Genomic DNA, 20,248 nt, shown 5'->3' on the forward strand with positions numbered 1-20,248 from the left:
ACACAAAGTTTTGAAGATAAACATGGCATCAAACAAAACTACACAGGTTAGCAATGCAAGCCAAAAAATATTGTAAACTACTCCCTCCAGTCCTGTTTAATTTGTAAGGCACATGCATGTTAAGATTCAAACTTCACAATCTTTGACTAATTTTTTTAACTATTGTAACTGCAAACTTGATACGGTTAGATTTATAATCAACTATACTATCTAATGGCCATAAGTTTGTAATAATAAAAAACATAATACAAAACAAATAAATGGTGAAAGTGTAATTTGGGAGACCGCAATGATAGACTACGCCTTATAAACAAGACCGGAGGGAGTATTAGCCATTGTTTTTCTCTCGTACTTGCATAAGCCATTTTGATCACTACCTAAGTAAAATAGGAAATCCTTGATATACCACGGGATTGCATAGATATAATTGATATGTACTATTTATAATTATAAATGTATTTAATTATAAAAACAATGAAACCACATTCTATCTACAATATTTATGCCAAAACCGAACCTGTCGAGGTTCTTTTCTCGGAGAAAACTGAATGCAAATGAGCATTAAGATAGAAACACATCATAGAGCGTTCATTTACCACGGTAGAGCACCATGTTTCCACACAAGCTTCATAAACATACGCTAAAAATATCCAATGCTCACTCGTCATATATTTATCTACATATATCCACCAACTGTCTCACTGAGTCACCAGGTCGTGCGTTCGAAGCAGCCTCTCCGCAGATTTGAGGGGGGAAGGCTTGCCTCGATTTTTTCCTTCCCCAGACTCCACTCATGCGGGAGCCTCCGGCACTGGGTCTGCCCTTTATATCCACCAACTCCTGTCCTAAACTCCACACACACATCTAACATATAAGAATGAATCTCATACAATCCACCATGTATTGCACTCTCTCCATGCAAAGTATGTCTTGCCCTACTGAAGAGACAGTTGTAATCCGAGATTGGTCCTCCTTGCCAGCAGACCTCGTGGATCTAGTAGGTGACCACCTCTTGGAAGATGATGTACATCGACTACTACATGGACTTCCGTGCTGTTTGCAAGAGCCTGGCGCAAAGCCACCAAAGATCCCAAGGAACCCAAGGAAGAGAACTGCATCGATAATGGTCACTTCCATCCTAGAAAGTGGATCTTGCTAGATCGACGTGATGATGTTCTCACATTTGTGAATACCGAGACCGATCGGTTCATCATCAAGAACGTACATGCCCCTACTTCACAGGTACTTCTTTGTCGGTGCCACGAGTGGTGGCCTAATCATCCTTGATGATCAGTCAACACCCCCTTACCATGCTCATGTGCTCAACCCCTTCACGGGATTAATTGCACATTTCAAGGCATGCTTACCCATTGGAGGGGTTAAGGATGTTGTCGTGACAACATCACCAATGATACTCTTTGTCTCTAGTAGACTTGGCAATAACATCATGTGGGCAGATCAGAACAGCGAGCACTTCCAAGAGCTTTTGATCGATTACCATAACAAATCTATGTCCATGGCGCCCTTCATTAGCAATTTGTACTTCAATGACCAAGAAGGATCCATCCTCTCATACACTAAACCCGATGCCACTATTAAGGAATAAAGCCACCGCTAAATTTGTGCAAACAATCTCTATAGAGACTACCATTCCTAGTCATGACGAAAGTCACCTAGCATGGGATTATTATCTTGTGGAGTCTAGGGGAGAGCTACTCCTTGTGAGAAAACCATGGTATGACATACTCGGAAATCCAGTAGTCCGTAGGGTGGACACCAAGAGCAAGGAGCTTGAGATGGTCAGGAGCATTGGTAACCGAGCTCTCTTTCTTAGTGGTGTAAGGTGCTAATCTATTAATGCCAACAAGTTCCAAACCATCGAAGGTGGTTGCATCTACTTTGTAGATCCAATTTTAACAGTGGGAGATTGTCAGCTCATGACCATTTTTCACATCGCTGACCAAGTGCAAAATGTCATGTTGGATCTAGATACTATGGCAGGTTGTTCTCGACCATTCACTCTCGCGCAAGCTTTTGCAGAGTACTGTATAATAAGGCCAACTGATTGAATGTGACAATGAATCATAGTATGATGACTCAGAACCTGACAGGGTATCCTATGAATGCGACGAGAGAAATCCAAGATGCATGTATAATCTCTGATATCTAGGGAAGAGAATATCCAAATCTTCCATACTACTACTAGTTCAACATTTCGTGGTGTTAAGTTAATAGGTTTCTCTAGCTAGCTGTATTGTTAATCTTTAGATGGGATTTTTTTTTTTATGTTTTATCGTGTAATATTCTCTGGGAGATGTAGCCATGCTTCAATATACTTTGTTTTAGCAATCACAACTTTCAAATGTCATGACGGATTTAAATTATAATACAATGGAATTTCTTCATTTAGAATGGTGATTTCCATGTTTTCAATTGATTTTAGGTTGTGACCTTAAATATTACTTGATTTTAAGCCCATGAATTTGGTGGTTCGTTCATTGTTGTATTAGCCATATGTGAGGAGTTACGAGATGGTATAAATCTCTTCAACTTCAACTAATGGATTGTAGCTTTAGGCCATGTCGTTTTAAAGGAATAAAGTTTCTAATGTAGAGAGATATTTGATGAGTGCTTTGGAGCCTATATGACATGGATTCTTACCAAAATTTGCAGGATCCATGATAAGCGCTATGCCGGTCACTGGTTAGTTAGAAATGTTTCTATCGATTCTCATGTTTTGTAGGAGGGGTCATAATCACTTCAAAGGTAGTTTCTCATGATTTTGATTCTTTCTTACTATACCTCCAGTATATAAACATTTCTAGTGATTACTACTATAGAACACATCATCCGTGCTAGCTCCTAACCCTCATTCATGCTAGTTATCACAACTGGCACAATGAAGGAGACACGAATACTCTGTGCGACTGTGCTAGCTTTGGAGCCGGTACGAAAGGGCCGGGTCACATCCATACTGGTGCTTATAACCGACATGAATAATTAGAATATTTGAGCCAGCCTCAAATCTAGTCCTGCATGGATAGTGTCCACTTCAATGTCGGTTTCATCATCAGAATGACCGTGATATTATCATATAGTTACTAGAGTTTATGACTGACTTGTATAGATATTAGTGTGATTATTTTAACTTTGACCAAATCTATAGAGAAATTCATTTACATTTATGACACCAAATATTCTATAGAAATATGTCGCATAAAGAATCTAACGATTCTTATATGGTAATATAAACATTAGTATTCTAGTGTATAAATTCGATCAAACTTTAGATAGTTTGACTTATGACAAAACTCATCAAGTTTTTTAGGACACAAGGGAGTATATTGAAGGCATATATTCATTGAGCTAATTACTTAGGAATTTTTATGAGTTACGGCTAAAATTAGCTAGCTTTAATAAGGGATTTGCTAAAATTCAGGTGCATGAATTTTAATTTCCTTTCAGGCGATGGTTATTGCATATATTTTATACTAAAATTGCAGATTTCTTTTGTTGCAATTTCTATAAACGCAATATGCAATTTTTGGAACCGAGAATAAAAAACTCATTATATAGAACCACAAACTCGACAAAATCTGATTTGTGTTGACACAAAGACAATTAACAACTTATAATTATTTTCTATAGGAAGGATAAGGACACAATTTGATATGTTACTAGCCAATGCCCGTGGCGTTGCTACGGATGACAAAACTATGGTAATCCAATTTGTTGCTCCCATAACATTACTGGTGTAAGTGAAGATGAAATTTTAACCAAACGATATATGCATATATAACATGGATCAATCTTGATCCCATCAATCCACAGCTGCAAAACTTGCATGAGAGTTCATTAGAGCATGTGTATTTAAGCGGTCAATCCAGGTCGTTAAGCATTAGGATCTACTCCTAAAGTTTGGAAGTCAAATACAGATGGTTGAATATATATAATAGTTACCACATGGCGCATGCAAAGAAGTAGCTAAATGCTGGCGAACAAAAACATGAGGATGGTGTGCCAGCGTTGGATGCCAGCATGGTATTCACACAGTGAAGGCAGATTTTACTACAGCTGCCAGCCTCGTTGCACGGAGTAGCAACTTGCAATTCGCCCCAGGCGGCTGCCCTCAGCAAGTGCTCTCAAATTTTCATTATTGCAGAGTATAGAGCAGTAACAAATAGAATCCTTACATTGTCAATGCTATAACGCAGCTAGTAGTTTTGTATAGCCTCCTCCATGCTAAGCAATTAATCTCTCTTCAATGCACAGCTGTAAAGGCCTTTTTTGTATTATATTTCCAATTCTCACTACATGGTGACAAATTAGCAGTCTAGGGTATCGGGTACCTGCAATGGAGGATCTCTTATGAAATGTTTGGTCATCAATACGGTGCCATGAGATGCCTTTTTTCAGCAAAATGAGTTCTGCTTGTTTGTGTTCTCCAAAGCGGATGAATTCTGCAGCGCTTGTTCAACAGCACACCCAATTTGAGTGAAATATGTCTTGGCTCGAATAGATTGACAGAAGCAACTCATGATAGTGCCAGCTCATTACTAAAGCTGCAGGTGCTTGTCCTGGAAAAAAAAAACTCAGAGCTCCATGCCACCTTCTTTGTCCAATATTTCCCGGCTTCAAGCACTATCTGTCGGACGGAACAATCTCTCATGTCCCATTCCTGGAAATGAGAGCTTTCACCTCCCTATTCTGCAAGTGCTGATCCAAAAACCATTTCAACAGGTCCATCCCTTTAGGACTTTCTGCATGTCAGAACCTTGACACACTCTAAGTTGCTGTGAATAATTTCACTTGTTCTGTGCTGTTATGGCTGGCAACACTTCCGAACCTTACTGCAATATCCTTGTCAATGAATAACCTGACTCGAATGATCCCAGTTGACTGAGCAACCACACCCTGCTTTTGTTCAACCTCAATGAGAACAATCTACAAGGGGAGATTCCACCAGAATTGGAACAGTTGAGAAACCTCCAGTTTCTAGGCCTTGCAAATAACCAAATAACTGGTGTCATTCAAGAATCCATAGGCAGTCTATCAAACCTTGCCCAAATAGACTTACATGGAAACAGATTGACAAGATCAGTGACGATGTCATTTAGCAACTTGTTGAATCTTCGTTGCATCTTTGTTGATGGGAACCATCTCTTTAGGGATCTAGTTTTCCTATCTGCTTCATTGTCCAAATGGAGAAGCCTAACAACCATTGGCATATCAAACAATGCGTTCCCAGGGAGCCAAAGATGCAAAATTAAGACAAAATGCATAGAAAACACAGATTGGTAATATCAATAAGGGATAGCATTTTAGAGTATAGTAATTCTAATCCCATAGTTTCAAAGCCAAATATTAGCTCAAAAAGTCTCAAGCAGGCGCCCTTCTGAAGGCTAAAAATACTTTAAAAGACTAATTTATTGCTGAAGTTCAAGTTATATTTCTGAGACATTCAGTTGGTACAGTCACATTTTGATACAACATTCTACCCTTACATTGTGGGATTATAAGGGACAGTCACATGCTACTCAGATATTCCCAGCGCCGAGTGTTGCTACAGACATAAAAATATTCCCAGTTTGTGAAGGACTTATCTATCATGCACCTACTTTGACATTGTTACTAAATTTGACGCTTATTTATTTGAATGTGGTTCGAAACAGTATGTTGCTAAGCCAAGTAAAAATTTATTTGTCTTGATTTCGACCAACTATTTTTTATACTCTTACTGCGTTGAAAATTTGAGGCTCCTAACCTACTATTTTTTCTTATTTTTATTGTGTTGAATTGCATTGAAAATTTAAGGGTTCTCGTAGCGACACATGGGCATTTGCTAGTTATTGAAATGTGGAGACCCGAATACAACAACGAGGCAATGTCACATTGACAGTGTCACATCACTGCCTTCTATTGAGCAATTGCAAACAGTGTCTGGAGTAAGTACTCTGCGGGAAATTCTAAAAGTACCACTAATTATTGAATTACACGGTTCTAACAGAACTCAGCTTGAGGAAGAAACTAATGTGCATATTTTTCTACACCACACCAAACAGCAGGCGTGATCTCACAGAGTCAGCTAAATCGCAGGGCAGAAGGCAGCCAGGCACCTCACCTAAGTACCGAAGGGGCCTAACGGGAGGATCCATGTCGAACCGCATCTTCCCCTCAAGAAAACGCATCAAAACCCATGGCAAATGCCTGCCGGAATCACGTGGAGATTCCGAAACCTAAAGTGACCTCTCACCTGGAGCTCCGCCTCGGCATGACATCCTCGACCTTGGTGGGCGCCGGCTTGTCGCCTGCGCGGTCAGACCTCCGATGCGTTAGAACAAGCCCATCAGCTCGAAGGAGCAAGGAAGTAACTGCTGCTGTGGTGCTGGAGATCTGAGGGCTGAGACAGGACGGGGGCTTACCAGGAGAGGAGAGGATAGGCGATGTGCGCCGGAACGCGGCCACCGACGACGTGGAGAGGGGCGCGGCGCGGGTGGAGGCCGGGGACGACGATGCGGCGGCACGGCAGAGCGAGGGGGCTAGGGTTTGGAGGCGGTGCGTGGTGGTGGTGGTGTTCTCGGGTCGTGCCATCTCGCGGAGGTAGGGGCCGGTGGAGTGGAGTGGGGCGGTGGAGTTGCAGCAGGCCAGCAGCCAGAGCCAAGGAGGCGGCGAGGCGGCAGAGCAGAGCGCCGGCTTCGGTGGTGCGCTTGGGAGGACGGAGGGTGTGTGATTGTGGCGGGGTGCTGAGTGGGGTATAGCCGCGGGGTCGAGTGCGTAGGCCCACATGTCGGCGCAATGGAGTTACGGAGGTGCGACTGGTGCAGCGGCTTCACCGCGGGGAGTGAACGGGTTCGGTTTCCTCTTTTTAGGGCAGGGATGACGCAAACACAAATAACAAATCATAAAAGTAACGATTTACTTGTACTAGTTAGAGGTACTAGAGTGCCATCCAAAATCCTCTTAAAATTCAGACAGCTAGAATATAGGAAAAAGTGCTTTAATAATTATTAATCCTAGCCGGACACTTCTAACTAGTTCGACAAATATAGGTCCGGTTCGGCTTAACTTAAATCCGATTTGTTCGGTTTCTTTTTTAGTTGGAACAGTATTTTTCTCTTACATTTTAGTTAGAACAGTATTTTTCAAGCCAATTTTAAGCCGAGATTCAGCTGAGCGGGGCCATATAATAGTATACCAGTTTGTAAGCGAGTTACAGTCATCGGATTGTGCTAGCGCTGTTGTTATCGGAACACAGTGGCCAAACGAATTGAGCAAAGCGCCTGTTAGCCTGTTCGGTTGGCTGGTTTGTATCATTGCTGGTTCTGAAGGAAATAACTAATGGCTGGTTTGTGTGAAAAAAAATTACTGTTTCGGCTGTAGGCGTGTTATATTCTTATCGGAACCGTGCAAAAAGAGAGCTTCCTAGCAGGACTCGAACTCCTTCCCATAGATGTAGCAGGTCCATGTTCCCCCTGTATAAATTGCGACGCAGGTCGTCGTCTGAAACCCACCGCAGCCCTTTGTTCGTCCGCAAATTGCGCGCCGAGTAACTCGGCAAGCTCGCCTCTGATCGATCGAAGACATCAGCCAAGCCTGCCAACATGAAGCTTCTTTTCGCCGTCGTCTGTACCCTCCTCATCCTGCTTAGCGGTGCGTATTTTGATCAACATCAACTTACAGTACGTTGCATTGTTGTCGACGATTTCTCAAACTACTTGTTCCGCCCCTCTTGAATTATATATTGATCTGTTCTCCGAGTTTTCACTAATAACACCGATCTGCTGCCTGTTAATTTGTTGTTTGTTAGGAGCTGGTAATGTGGAGTCCCGGCGGCATGACGACAGCGACTCTGACCGGCAGTATAAGCTGTTCGTGTTCGGCGACGACTACGCCGACACCGGAAACTACCCGCTAGCAGACTTGTCCAAGACGACGCGTGCCTGGTATTACCCGTACGGCAGCAATGACAAGGACCACGGCATGAGTGCAAGCGGCCGCTTCTCCGACGGATTGGTCCTACCTGATTTCATCGGTACGTGCTCCGATCCCCTGCCCGTAACTAAGTACTAGGATCGTTGTGGATCTCATGGTTTTCTTGCATTGGTCTTTGCTTGCAGCGAGGATTCTGGGCAGGACCGCAGGAGGAGTCCCCTCCAGCGGAAAGGAAGAGGGAGCCAGGACGGGGTCGACCCGTCCGGCATGAACTTCGCCGTCGGCGGCGCCGGCGTCGTGGAAGGGACACACGAGGCGCCCAAGCTCGGCACTCAGGTCGACAAGTTCAGGAGGCTGGTCAGGCACGGCATCATCGACAAAGACCTCATCGGATTCCGTCGCGCTCATCGCCTTCTCCGGCAAACGCGACTACGCACGCGTCAACGAGATGACCAGCTCCGAGATCAACGCCATGGCCCAGGACGTGACAGACAAGATCGCCGACGCCGTGGAGCAGCTGATGGACCTGGGTGTGGAGAAGGTGCTGGTGAGCACGCTGCCCCCGATCGGCTGCACGCCGTGGCTGTCGAGGTCCAGCGACTACAGCAGCTCCTGCGACAGCCAGAAGGTCGCCAGCATCCACAACGCGTACCTCGAAGAGAAGGTGTTTAAAGATGCAGCCGTCTTCAACCTCGACCTGAAAACGATGTTCAAGCGCCTCACTTCCGGTTCCGGTTCCCTATCGAAGAAGTTCAAGCACAAGCTGGAGCCATGCTGCGAGATCTTCGACCAGAGTGAGTACTGCGGCCAGATGGAGGACGGCGTCGCGGCGTACAGCTTGTGCTCCACGCCGGACAAGTACTTCTACTGGGACGACATCAACCCGACGCATGCCGGCTGGAAGGCCGTCGTGAAGGAGCTCGAGGAGTCCATCAAGAACTTCCTATAGATATATCTAGCTATTTTAGTCAACATATGGATGCTTGTTAGCAATGACTATGTTAATCATTATAGGTTCTCAATTAATTAGTTCCAGTCGAGTCGTATGTTCTATTCTATAGGTTTAGGTTTAGGTCATGGGAGCGTGAGACTTTAATTTGGTGTTCAACTGCTAGCGTTCTATATAAGTATATATGCATATCTTCTTACGTTTAAACTGGTTGTTATTGAAGTCTGTGGATGTGTTTGGTGCAACATTTTTTTCTTTACATCAGGGGTGCCATACTATTTTTTCTAACTAATGGCCATAAGTTTGTGCTTGGTTTCTGGCCATGACTTTTGATACGCAAGTTATGCTGACATGGCAGGACAAGTCTTTTCTCTGGTACAATCACGGGTTTGTTCCACGTCGGCCCAAGCACAGCCCTTAAGCTTGGTGAGGGTGAGGTAAAGGCCCCGTTCGCTGGTCCGAAACTTGACTGAAACTGGCTGAAAAACATTGTTCTGACTGAATTGTTGTGAGAAAAAAACACTGTTCCGACTGAAAAAAGAAGTCGAACAGGCCGAATATGGGATAAGCCGAACAGGGCCAAAATCAAGAGGGAAGTGACAGGGCTTCGTGCCTGGCACGGCCCGACAGGGCCCGCTGGGCCACCGGGCCGTGCCGCACCAGTCCTTCATGCCTGACCGACGGTCCAGGCACGGCCCTCCGGGCCGCTTTTCGTGTCGGGGCGGCCCAAAAAGCACGACCAATCTTGCAGGCCAGGCCGGCCCGTGGCCCGCACAGTCAGCACACAGGGACTGAGAGCAGGGAGGAAGAGGAGAAGGGCGCAGCCACACAGCCAGTCGACGGCGAGGTGGGCAGGTGGCGGCGTCATTGAGCACGGGGCCGACGGAGGAGGTGTCGTGCTCGGGCGTCGGCCATCGGGGTGAGAGCGGAGGCGCGCGTCAGGGGAGGGAGGCATGCGTTGGGCTTGGCCGGCGGTCACTCGCGCGACAGGGAGAAGGAGGCTCCCATCGGGGAGTGAGAGGCGTGCGTCGCGCTCGGGCAACTGGTGCTCGTCGGGGAGAAGGAGGCGCGTCTGAATCTGACGCGAGGGAGGGGGAGCGGTGCTGCGGCAGATCTACATACGCGAGGAAGGGGAAGCGGCGCTGTGGCGGAGTCGCGACCTGGGAGGGGGTGCGTAGTGGACGGAGATAGTGGAGTTAGTGTATGGGCCAGATTGGGATTTAGGAGTTAGTGTTGGGCCATAGATATAGCAGGGCCTTCACCGGGCCTTTGGCAATTTACCGGGCCGGGCCGTGCAGCCCGCCGTGCCTAGGGTGCGGCCCAGGCACGGCCGAAGAGTCGGGCCGTGCCATGCCGCGCATGGGCCGGGCCAAAAAAAAAGCCGTGCTTCAGGTCGGGCCACCGTGCTGCGGGCTGCATGCTCATCTTTAGGGAGTGTTATACAAACACAAGTGTAAAGTAATCACTAATTAAAGCTTCATACGGAGTATCTATTAATACAAGCAACTAGAGGTAACATAGATTAAGAATAGAACTGAAGGTTAATTTGGAGAGGCAAATGATAGTGCTTGGTAAAAAAAATAGTTTTTGTATGGTATCATGCAGATGTCCCTGCAAGCATGTATGCAAATATAGACTGGACAGTAGAACTTCACGGAGAAAGGCGTGGCAGGAGCCTAGTTTGGCCTCCATGAGGTTGAGGCTCCCGCCCTTGATAGTATAATACTAGTCTTATTCAACTACTCATCGATTTGCATAGTTTTTATTGCATCGAGGACTTCATGACTATTCAAGAGAATGTTGTAGACAAGAATAATTTACTAGCGTTAATCTTTTCATAACTAGTAACAAACAGCTACACATTCCACGCATGAAAAAAGAGACATATTTCGTGTTTCCTAAATAGTGGTTGTCATGCTAGGACCGTATAAAATGTAATAGATGAGTCACACTTTCGGGCCATGCCATTGCCAGGCCAAGTGCACCTAACGTGTCATGTCATGGAATACATCGTGCCAATTCTCGACACGGCACGGCCTTTGTGCCGAAAATTTATCTTGCTGTGCCACACTTTAGACCGTGCCAAAGTCTGAGCTCTACTCAGACCCAACTGGAGAGTGCTATCTCCAACACTCCAACTCGGCAACTCCTACGTTTAGAGCGAGTGCAGCAATACACATGCATAGGGATTAGAACGTGTCGTTCTGTCGCGGAATCTCGAATTCAATAGGCTTGCCCGGATCGGACGAATCTTGAGAGTGGCAAGGCGCCGAAACCACGTAACCGAGGAGCCTCTGCAAGCCTTGTTTAGATGTCATCCAAATTCTTTTTTCACTCTCTCTCCATCACATCAATTTTTAGCCGCTTGTATGGAGTATTAAATGTAGGTAAAAAAATAACTAATTATACAGTTTAGTTGGAAATCACGAGATGAATCTTTTGAGCCTAGTTGGTCCACGATTGGACAATATTTGCCAAATAAGACGAAAGTGGTACTATTCATCGGGTTAAAAAAAATGTACAGTGAACAAGGCCCAACTGTTTTTACCAAACCTGCACCATGAAGCAAACCGTGTCGTTTTCGCCACGACCTTTATGGCAGGCAGGCAGTGCCTCTTGCAGCAGCATGAGTTTCTGATCAGAAGCTTGCCTTGCCTGCAGCAGCCTGCAGATCGATTGCGACTGAGACCGACGATTGCGACTGCGATAAGGCACCGATTTTCACATGCCTAGCTTCTGGTTCGCCAGATAAAGCTTTCCCTGAAAGGCTGAGGCCCTCTTGTGGCCTCTAGAAACAGGTGGCCCTGTACCAAAATACGCAGAGATGGGCATGGCTGCCCCTGCCTGTCCGGGGCTCTTGCATGCATGAGAACTGATGATAACCAGTTTCGATCACTTCATTGATTGAAAGCACTGCTGCCACTCACATGCTGCAAGCACATGTCCACGTAACTTGCCCGATTTTGCAAACGTAATGCTGAATTACACATTACAGGCCGAGTTTATCGTCGTTGGCGCCTACAAATTGAGACCCCCATGGTGACACCAGGACAGTCCTGCACTGCCGCCACCCACCCACTCTCGCTGCTGCTGCTTCACACTGTGGGAGCTCAACGGCGGACGGCCATGTCGTCGTCACCACGCCACCCTTGCTTCGGCGCCCTCCCGGAGCGCCTCGGCTACGTGCAGTGCAACTTCTGCGCCACCATCCTGCTGGTAACAACGACCTGTCCCCCTACATGCTCCGGAAACTGCCAATGCCCACACGGTCTCACGTACGGCGTGCACGATTGCGTACCTACTACGGCCTACGCATGCAGGTGGGCGTGCCGTGCGGCGGAAGCCTGCAGCTGCTGAAGACGGTGGCCGTGCAGTGCGGCAGCTGCTGCGGCATCCTCTCCGTCGCGCTGCCGCCCCCGGCGCTGGCGTCCGTCGAGCTGCCCCTGCAGGTTTCCCACCGTGTGTCTTCTTTCCCTTTGCATTAACGCGCACATTGGCCAAACGACGTGTCCGTCTGATGAAACAGGAGGCCGACGTTGATCCGCCACCCAGGGACTCTGACGAGAGCAGCGGAGAGGACAGGGAGACGGAGGCTACTGTTGCTGAGCACCATGCCTTCCCTGCGGTTAACAAACGTAGGTGATCGTGCGCAGTTTCCACAGTGGCTTCCTATATACAGTGGTCCTTCTCATTGATACTGAGCAAGCTTTTGAAACATTTTGCAGCTCCAGTTAGGAAGCAACGGACGCCGTCAGCCTACAATTGCTTCATCAAGTAAGTCGCTCGTGATGCTACTCCACTCTGATATGTCCATTGTGTAAAACAGTTTACGAGACATACAGATCGTGCTGTCCGATGTACTCATACAGGTCAAATGCATAAGAAATAAATATTATCTCACTGGACTTGTCAGTGTTGTTGGCTATAAACCAACAACTGGTTATACCCTATTGTGATTGAAGTTTCAGCATGTTTTCAGCTGCTACTCTGGTAGAGGCGATGAGATCTTTAAAATGCGTTCAATCTGTTTCTCAGGGAGGAGATACAGAGGATTAAGGCGAGACATCCCAGCATCACCCACAAGGAGGCCTTCAGCGCCGCTTCTAAAAATGTAAGCATTCTTCAGCAGACTGCAAACTCCAAACTGTTCCAATCTGCCTCAACTAGTTTCTGGATTATTTGTTCATCAAACCATTTTCCATCAAAAGTTCAAAACTTCTTCATATTGTTAGCAAGCTATCATATGGGTTGCTTCAATGCAGTGGGCTCACTTACCTAGGATCCAGAAGAAGGGAGAGTGATGGATCTGCTGTTGCACGCAATTTCCAGATTTGCATGCTGCAAAGAGGGGAAAGTGGGAAACAGATTAATTGCGACCTGAATAAGGCAGTGCCGCAGTGATGTAGGCAGGTTCAGGCTTCAGATGAGTTAAATCCATGGATTTCAATGTTGTACATAAACCTAAAACTTTAGGCACGTGGTGCCTGAACTTACAATCGATGGTTTGCAGATCTTATCAATTGCAGTACTGACAGAACTAGGATAATACCAAACCTGATTAATACAGTCATCAATGTCACTGCTGCTTGAGAACAAGTAGTCAAAAATGGTTCTTTGGTTGTAGCAGATGTATTAGTAAAACTTGCCCGACCAGATCAAGTGGTAAGGCGATTTGATTAGCATACACAATTCTGTTGCTTTTCTCTTCAGCACAAAACAGAGGAAAAAAATAGGCAGGACTGATTGTTGATATTACAGTATTACACAAACATATCAAGCTCTATTTGTAGAGTGTAATCCAATCTAGTCTATGAAGGCATCACTCTTTTGATGCTGGCATCAACCGGAGCCTTTCCTCGGAAGCTTTACCCGAACCATTCTCTTCTGATAAAAGCGCCTGCAGGTCACTCCCATTTGCCAGGCTGTTGAATTCTACTGATTTTGAGGGCAGCGCAGGGTAACGCCGTTGGCAAAGTGTCATGAGCCTCTTGATTGATTGAAGGTACTTGCGAGTGGTCTCATCATTCATGATGTGGGCAACACTGTTTGTGTAGATCTTTTCTCGGGCAGAACGCTCGTGGATACCAACCATAGTGACTCCAATGGGCCAAGGTGCATTCCCAATTGCCAGCTTGATGTATTGGTCCATTGCTGCTAAATAATCACGCTTCATGCAACACTTCAACAATAACAAGCAATGCTTGACGGATGTCATCAGGAAGAACCTAAATTAATCCAACAATAAATTGCATCAGAATCAGTGAAGCACCAAGAAACTTGATGAAAGGCTACAATAACATTAGTAGTAAATGGTATAAACATAATCAATATTCAGATGGTCATTAGTATTCCGCTCAAGCAGATAGTGGGTTGATATTTCCAAGAAGGTCAAACTATGCCCATCATGAGGCAAATACTAGTTATATCAAATCTGAATCTCAGCCAGGAACCAGAATTCAGTTGATTGCTCAACTGAATTGCAATCGTACACCCCAGGTAATTCCATTTAAACACAAATTTGGGGCTATAGTATGCCAAAATTAGAATCTGCACTAGTACAGAACAAATGCAAAACAACGAACACCAAAACTGAGTAGGACTGGAAATTCGCACAATACAATCAATTCCCCTGCATCCCAAAGTACTCAAAGAATTTCTTTTCATCATAAAGTATATTTGACAACCAGAATATGATTAACCCAAATATATTGGGGCACATAAATTATCTGTCTCTAGGTACTCCTTGCATGCATGATCCAAAATGAACTGAGTAGACACTCTAAGAAGTAGTTTTATTTTACTTACTCAATATACAATGGGTAGCAGACAACTTACATCAAATGTAGAATGAAATGTTTTTCAAGAAACCATGATATTCACTATAAAGTTAACGCACAGAATTGAGGGAATGGCCAAACAGAAACTGCTCAAACGAATTGGAACACGTTACATGTCTCCCATGTAAATGTTTGCCATGGTGTAGATAATCCATTACTAATTAGCTCTTGCAAAAAAGAGTTAGATTGTTTGTTGCCACACTGCTGGTTTAAGAACTACAGAAACATGGTTTTTAGTCTATACAACCTATCAGAATCAGAATATAAATAACATAACTAGTTCCATGTCATAACCTTCAAATACTAACAAAATACTAGTGAAATAGATTGAGTTCGAATGTTTGTTGAAATCATGCAAATACAAACAGGTCCTATATGACACCTTCTTGTCACAAACTGCAGTTACAAAACGTGAATTTCATGTTACTGCAGAAATACAAGTTGAATATTCATTCTCTGTCAAAAAAAGTAATCATTACATACATTCAACAAGTGACAGCAGGTAATTTTGTTCAACAAAATTATGGCAATGTTTCAGGGTCACCATCTTAGTTCCCTTCAACATCTCGAAGCTAGGTTGCTATTCAATCTGAACTCTGAAGCATGTTACCAAAACAAGCATGACATTTTGATGTTTTTGAAAAGCGCAACAAACAAAACGATTTAAGCAACAGTTTTCAAACCAACAGAAACTATGCTGAGCGTTAAACTTTACTGTGCATTCTTTGTAATCTGCCTATGAGCCCTAAAATTGCTATAACTTAGTCCATCACATCAGCTAGTTGTCCATAATCCTAAATTTTCCAGGTACACATTACTGCAACTAGCTAAATTTGTATACTACCCACTCAGTTTATCGATTAGAGCTTTGCATAATTGTGTCGATTTGAAGTGCAATCAAATTAATAGCACAATTTAAGCAACCAACAGATGGAAATTGCATTAGAATTCATACCTTCTTCCTGCAGAACTCAAACAGGGGGCTGAGATACCGCGCGCACTGCTTGAATGTTGCAACCATGGACTTCCCCTTTGCTGTCCGCTTCTCCAGCTCAGTCATCTCATCCAGCTCCTGGTTCCACTCGTTAAGCAGCTTCTTAAAGAACACCAAAATCTTGTCTTCATTGCAAAGCTCCTCAAACTTGGTCCTCATCCTCTTGGAGTCCTTGTCGGCATCAGCATCATCACCGCTCCCCTTGGCATCCCCATCATCTGCACTGTCTCCAGCAGCACCGCCATCGCCACCATCACCCCCACCTACACGCTTGCCCTTGCCCTTGGCGTAGGTGTCCCTCCCGGCCTTCTGCCGCTTGCGCATCTCGATCATGTCGCGGAGGAAGTCGTTGGTCTGTCCCTCGGTCATGTCGATGTCGTCAATGTCGTCGATGACGCCGGACTTGAGCACGAGCTTGAAGCGCGCGAGGCGGGCGTCGTCATCCTCCCCGAACAGCGTGACGGGCTCGCGCAGCACGCGGAGGCGCCGCACCACCTCGTGCCGCGGGAGGTCGAGCTCGTCGATGCGACGCTCCTCAGAGAGCAGCGCCTCCTCCTGCGTAGTCTTCTTCGGCGCGAGGGCGGGCGGGACGGAGGGCGCCGAGGAGGCGGAGGAGGAGGAGCTAGGGTTAGGGTTCGCCACCGCCGCCTGAGCTGCGGCGTCGGGGTTGCTGGGGTCGGAACCGGTGGCGGCTGCGGCGGAATCCGCGGAGGGCGCTGACGCGCTGGCCTTGGCGAGGAGCTGGCGGTGCTCGTCGCGGCGCTTCTGGAGCTGCTTCTGCTCCAGCTCCGACCGCCGTACGAAGCTCTTGCCCCCGAAGTCGGCCGTCGCCGCCTTCCGCTTCTTCTCCAGTTCCCGCTTCAGCAGATCCATTACGCCCTCCGCCCGGCCCGGCTCGGCTTCGATTCTCCGAGAGGCGGTGCGCCGTGCTGGTGTTGCGGATATCGGCCGTGTCCGTGTATTTGACCGTTCCCCCAAATAGAAGAGGTCTCCGACTTTCTCCTGTAGCCCTGTTGTGTGCTAGTAGTACTAGCAAATAAGCGCCGCAGAGAATCCGGCCCGATTCACTTTCCCATCGCGTGAAGAGGGGCGTTGCCGTTACCGACCATGTCGCAGCAGACGGCACCGCCGCCGCCGCCGCCGTATCGGCCGTATAGGCAAGTGCGGGAGGCGACGCCCCACAGCCGGGCGGTCTCCTGCGTGCGGTTCTCCCCCTGCGGGCGCCTCCTCGCGACAGCGTCCCTCGACGGAACGGTCGCGCTGCTCTCCCCGTCCTCGCTCGCCGTAATCGCCGTCCTGCGCGGCCACTCCGACGGCGTCTCCGACCTGTCCTGGTCCACGGAGTCGTACTACCTCTGCTCCGCCTCCGACGACCGTACCATCCGCATCTGGGACATCCGGCCCGTCCTCGCCGGCGGCGCCCAGGCTGCCGCCGCCGACCCCGGCGCAGACCGCTGCATCCGCGTGCTCAAGGGGCACACCAACTTCGTCTTCAGCGCCAACTTCAACCCGCAGACCAGCTCGCAGATCGCCTCCGGGGGATTTGACTGTACCGTGCGCATTTGGGACGTCAAGAACGGCCGATGCACCCGCGCCATCGAAGCGCACTCCGAGCCCGTCACCTCCGTGCATTTCATTAGGGACGGATCCATCGTTGTATCAGGAAGCCATGATGGGAGCTGCAAGATTTGGGACGCCAAGACCGGGGCTTGCCTCAAGACGGTCATCGATGAAAAGAAGCCCGCGGTGTCCTTCTCCATGTTCTCGCCCAATGGCAAGTTTATCCTCGTCGCCATGCTGGATAACTCACTGGTATGACCAACTAGCTCGTTGTTGATTCATAATAATACTCATTCAATGATCAACTTCTCATACAGTATAAAGTCTTTGGGATGAGAATGACTAGATTTAGCCATAATCATACGGTCTGTTAGCTTGTTGGTTTCAGCCAGGCTTATCAGCCAGCCAACAGTGTTTTCCTCTCGCAACACACCAGCACGGCAGCACCAGCCGGGTTTATCAGCCCAGAAACCAACCAGCGAACAGACCGATAGTTCACAAGAAGCTCATAGATATGTCTTTCCTCATGCACTATCAACTGCAGATTACTCATAATCATTTGGGATGGGAAGCTCCTGATATTTTTCTTGTCATATGCAAACCAGAATCCGTGGTGTCTAGCTCTAGCATAGTCCTTTTCAGGTACTTCTGGGTATTTACTATTTAGGTAACATTAGTGCATTTTGAATAGGTAACTGCAGACTCTAGATGTTTTGTCCTGACTTTTAGTTTCAAATGAATATCTCTTGACTATGAATTAGAAGTTGAAAGCCCATCTCAACTATGCTGTCTGAAGCTACAGTATTGATCTTTGTAAGCAGATTGCAGATCTGCTCTGCTTCTAGCAACAACAATGCTATTTTATTCTATATTACAGGTTATCTTAGTGTATCCTTTCTCTTGCATAGATGCACTATTTGTTAAAAACCAAAAAATACAGGTACGGAATAACTAAAATTCAAATCTTTAGGTTCATGACTAAATTAGTTCGTTTATACTTCCTTACCAGTTTCCTGCCATCTCTCTCCTGATAAATTTGAACCATTTGTTCTCCTAGTTGTGAAGGAATTGTTCAGATGAGCAGTATTTATAGCAGTGCTCGTCTTAAAAATTATTGTACAACCCAAAGACTTAGCCTTAGATAGGAGTGCTTGGAAAACAGCTATTCACGTGCCTGAACCTTGATTGCTTCTGCTGGGTTTCAACTCTAGCCTACCCCAACTTGTTTGGGACTTAAAGGCTTTGTTGTTGTTGTTGTATTATGACTGCAATTGTCATAGATTAAGGTCCATGTGCCACCAGCCCACCAACAGGGATGGGAAATTTAGATATTATATAAACTGCCATAGTCTGAATGATTGTAGTGGGAGAAAATCATTCTAGGGTCATTGAGTTTTAGGGTAGTTTGTCTGGTAGTTAATATTTCCCCCCAAAAAATGTTGTTGTAACATATGTTCACATTTAATATATTGGCATGCATATGTCAAGTGCACCTGTCCTTGGTATTAATTTGATCCACGGCAACCACAGGACATTAATAAAAACCCCTCCGAGCTTCATGTAGGCTGGTTAGTGGCATTTTTATTTCATACTTCCATGTCATGTAGCTGAGTTGCTAGCACAATTTTATTCATAATTGTAGTTGTGCTTTCTTTCTTTTTACATTAAATTGTAGTTGTGTTTTCTATTGCTAAATTTGTTCAAAAATTTGTGGTTGCTAAAATGTGCCTCCTAACTTTTTATTGCACCTTGCAGAAGCTATGCAATTTTGCTACCGGCAAGTTCTTGAAGGTATACAGTGGACATGTGAACAGACAATACTGCATCCAGTCTGCATTTTCTGTTACGAATGGGAAGTACATTGTCAGTGGATCAGAAGACAACTGCGTGTATATATGGGACCTCCAAGGGAGAAATATTCTTCAGAAACTAGACGGCCATACAGACACTGTCATCTCGGTGTCCTGCCATCCAACAGAGAACAAGATTGCTTCTGGTGGCCTTGATAATGATAGGACTGTAAGATTATGGGTTCAAGATAGTTGATCAACTTGCAGGTGTGAACTTCGCTCAGACCAGACCTAACAACACTTGGCTATCAATGAGAAATATGTCTGCTTCCCATGGATCTCTCTTCCAGATAAGTTTACAACTTTACACGCAAAAGGGCATTAACCATGCAAGCTTTATTTTAATGTAATGTGTTATCCTACGTTGTGAACGACGAAAAATCAACATTTGTCCTAATGTTGTGATATGTTATGTCCCAACGGCTGTATTCCAATCAATATTGGTGCCCGTAGTTTGCAAAGTTCGCCCCTGTAAAGGCATTGCTACCGGCAAGTACTTTGTTATTAGCTGTCTAGAAGGCATTGATTACTTGTTTGCTGATGTGAATAGATTGGCATTTCTGCCAAAGCTCTAGAAACTAAGAGTACTTTCGACAGCTATTTGTATCTAGTAGATGGTTCTTATCTGTTACAATGTGTATTTACCCCACCGGAGACATGACGGAAAATGGAGCATGTACCAATTAGGACTTCTACTTAAACTAGGATGCAGCCATACAGGATTCATGCCCTGGCACGCCAACATTCCTTGTGAAGCTCTGATATGGGACTACGTTATTTAAAGGGGCGTGACGTACTACAGTTTACGAACGACTGAAAACTAATCTGATTTCAATCAATCAAATGAATTGTTCATCTTATTGCTATCGGCCATGCTCTGTCCAGGACGAGTCAGTCCGTCCGGACGGACCCCTCGGTGGGCTGCGACTGCGATGCCCATGGGGCTTTCTTATCAGCTCCTATACACTCCCCTTCGTATACGCTCCCCTTCAAGCACCGTAATTTCTTAAAAAAAATATCACCACCGTGCCTCCCGCCCGACTTCCTCTCCACCGCCGCGTCTGGCCACATCTCGCACTACTCTGCGCCACGCGCCATGCCCCCATCCACCTCACCCGTTGCAGAA

The 20,248-nt window shown here is 46.1% G+C and overlaps 4 protein-coding genes and 1 pseudogene across 4 annotated transcripts; 3 read left to right on the plus strand and 2 right to left on the minus strand.

Annotated features, from left to right (window-relative positions):
• Positions 1-3,849: 3,849 nt before the first annotated feature.
• Positions 3,850-6,786, minus strand: LOC136549067 (uncharacterized). The gene is made up of 4 exons (XM_066540371.1): positions 6,423-6,786; positions 6,254-6,308; positions 5,078-5,211; positions 3,850-4,944 (listed from the first exon to the last, which is right to left on the minus strand). Exons 1-4 carry the CDS (start codon positions 6,784-6,786, stop codon positions 4,931-4,933), a joined length of 567 nt encoding a protein of 188 aa, XP_066396468.1. The 3' UTR covers positions 3,850-4,930.
• A 1,594-nt stretch (positions 6,787-8,380) lies between these two features.
• Positions 8,381-8,881, plus strand: LOC136549068 (GDSL esterase/lipase At5g03600-like). Its single transcript, XM_066540372.1, has one exon. It carries the CDS (start codon positions 8,381-8,383, stop codon positions 8,879-8,881), a length of 501 nt encoding a protein of 166 aa, XP_066396469.1.
• A 3,071-nt stretch (positions 8,882-11,952) lies between these two features.
• LOC136550310 (protein YABBY 7-like) lies at positions 11,953-13,404 on the plus strand. Its single transcript, XM_066541843.1, has 6 exons — positions 11,953-12,097; positions 12,202-12,330; positions 12,408-12,516; positions 12,607-12,655; positions 12,917-12,992; positions 13,144-13,404. Exons 1-6 carry the CDS (start codon positions 12,008-12,010, stop codon positions 13,180-13,182), a joined length of 492 nt encoding a protein of 163 aa, XP_066397940.1. The 5' UTR covers positions 11,953-12,007; the 3' UTR covers positions 13,183-13,404.
• Positions 13,405-13,536: 132 nt separating this feature from the next.
• On the minus strand, positions 13,537-16,702 carry LOC136550308 (uncharacterized; annotated as a pseudogene).
• A 21-nt stretch (positions 16,703-16,723) lies between these two features.
• Positions 16,724-19,629, plus strand: LOC136550309 (COMPASS-like H3K4 histone methylase component WDR5B). The gene is made up of 2 exons (XM_066541842.1): positions 16,724-17,524; positions 19,028-19,629. The coding sequence occupies exons 1-2, from the start codon at positions 16,820-16,822 to the stop codon at positions 19,316-19,318; spliced, it is 996 nt and encodes a 331-aa protein (XP_066397939.1). The 5' UTR covers positions 16,724-16,819; the 3' UTR covers positions 19,319-19,629.
• Positions 19,630-20,248: the final 619 nt, after the last annotated feature.

Source organism: Miscanthus floridulus, chromosome 4, assembly GCF_019320115.1.
Source record: "Miscanthus floridulus cultivar M001 chromosome 4, ASM1932011v1, whole genome shotgun sequence".
Classification (NCBI taxonomy): Eukaryota; Viridiplantae; Streptophyta; class Magnoliopsida; order Poales; family Poaceae; genus Miscanthus; species Miscanthus floridulus.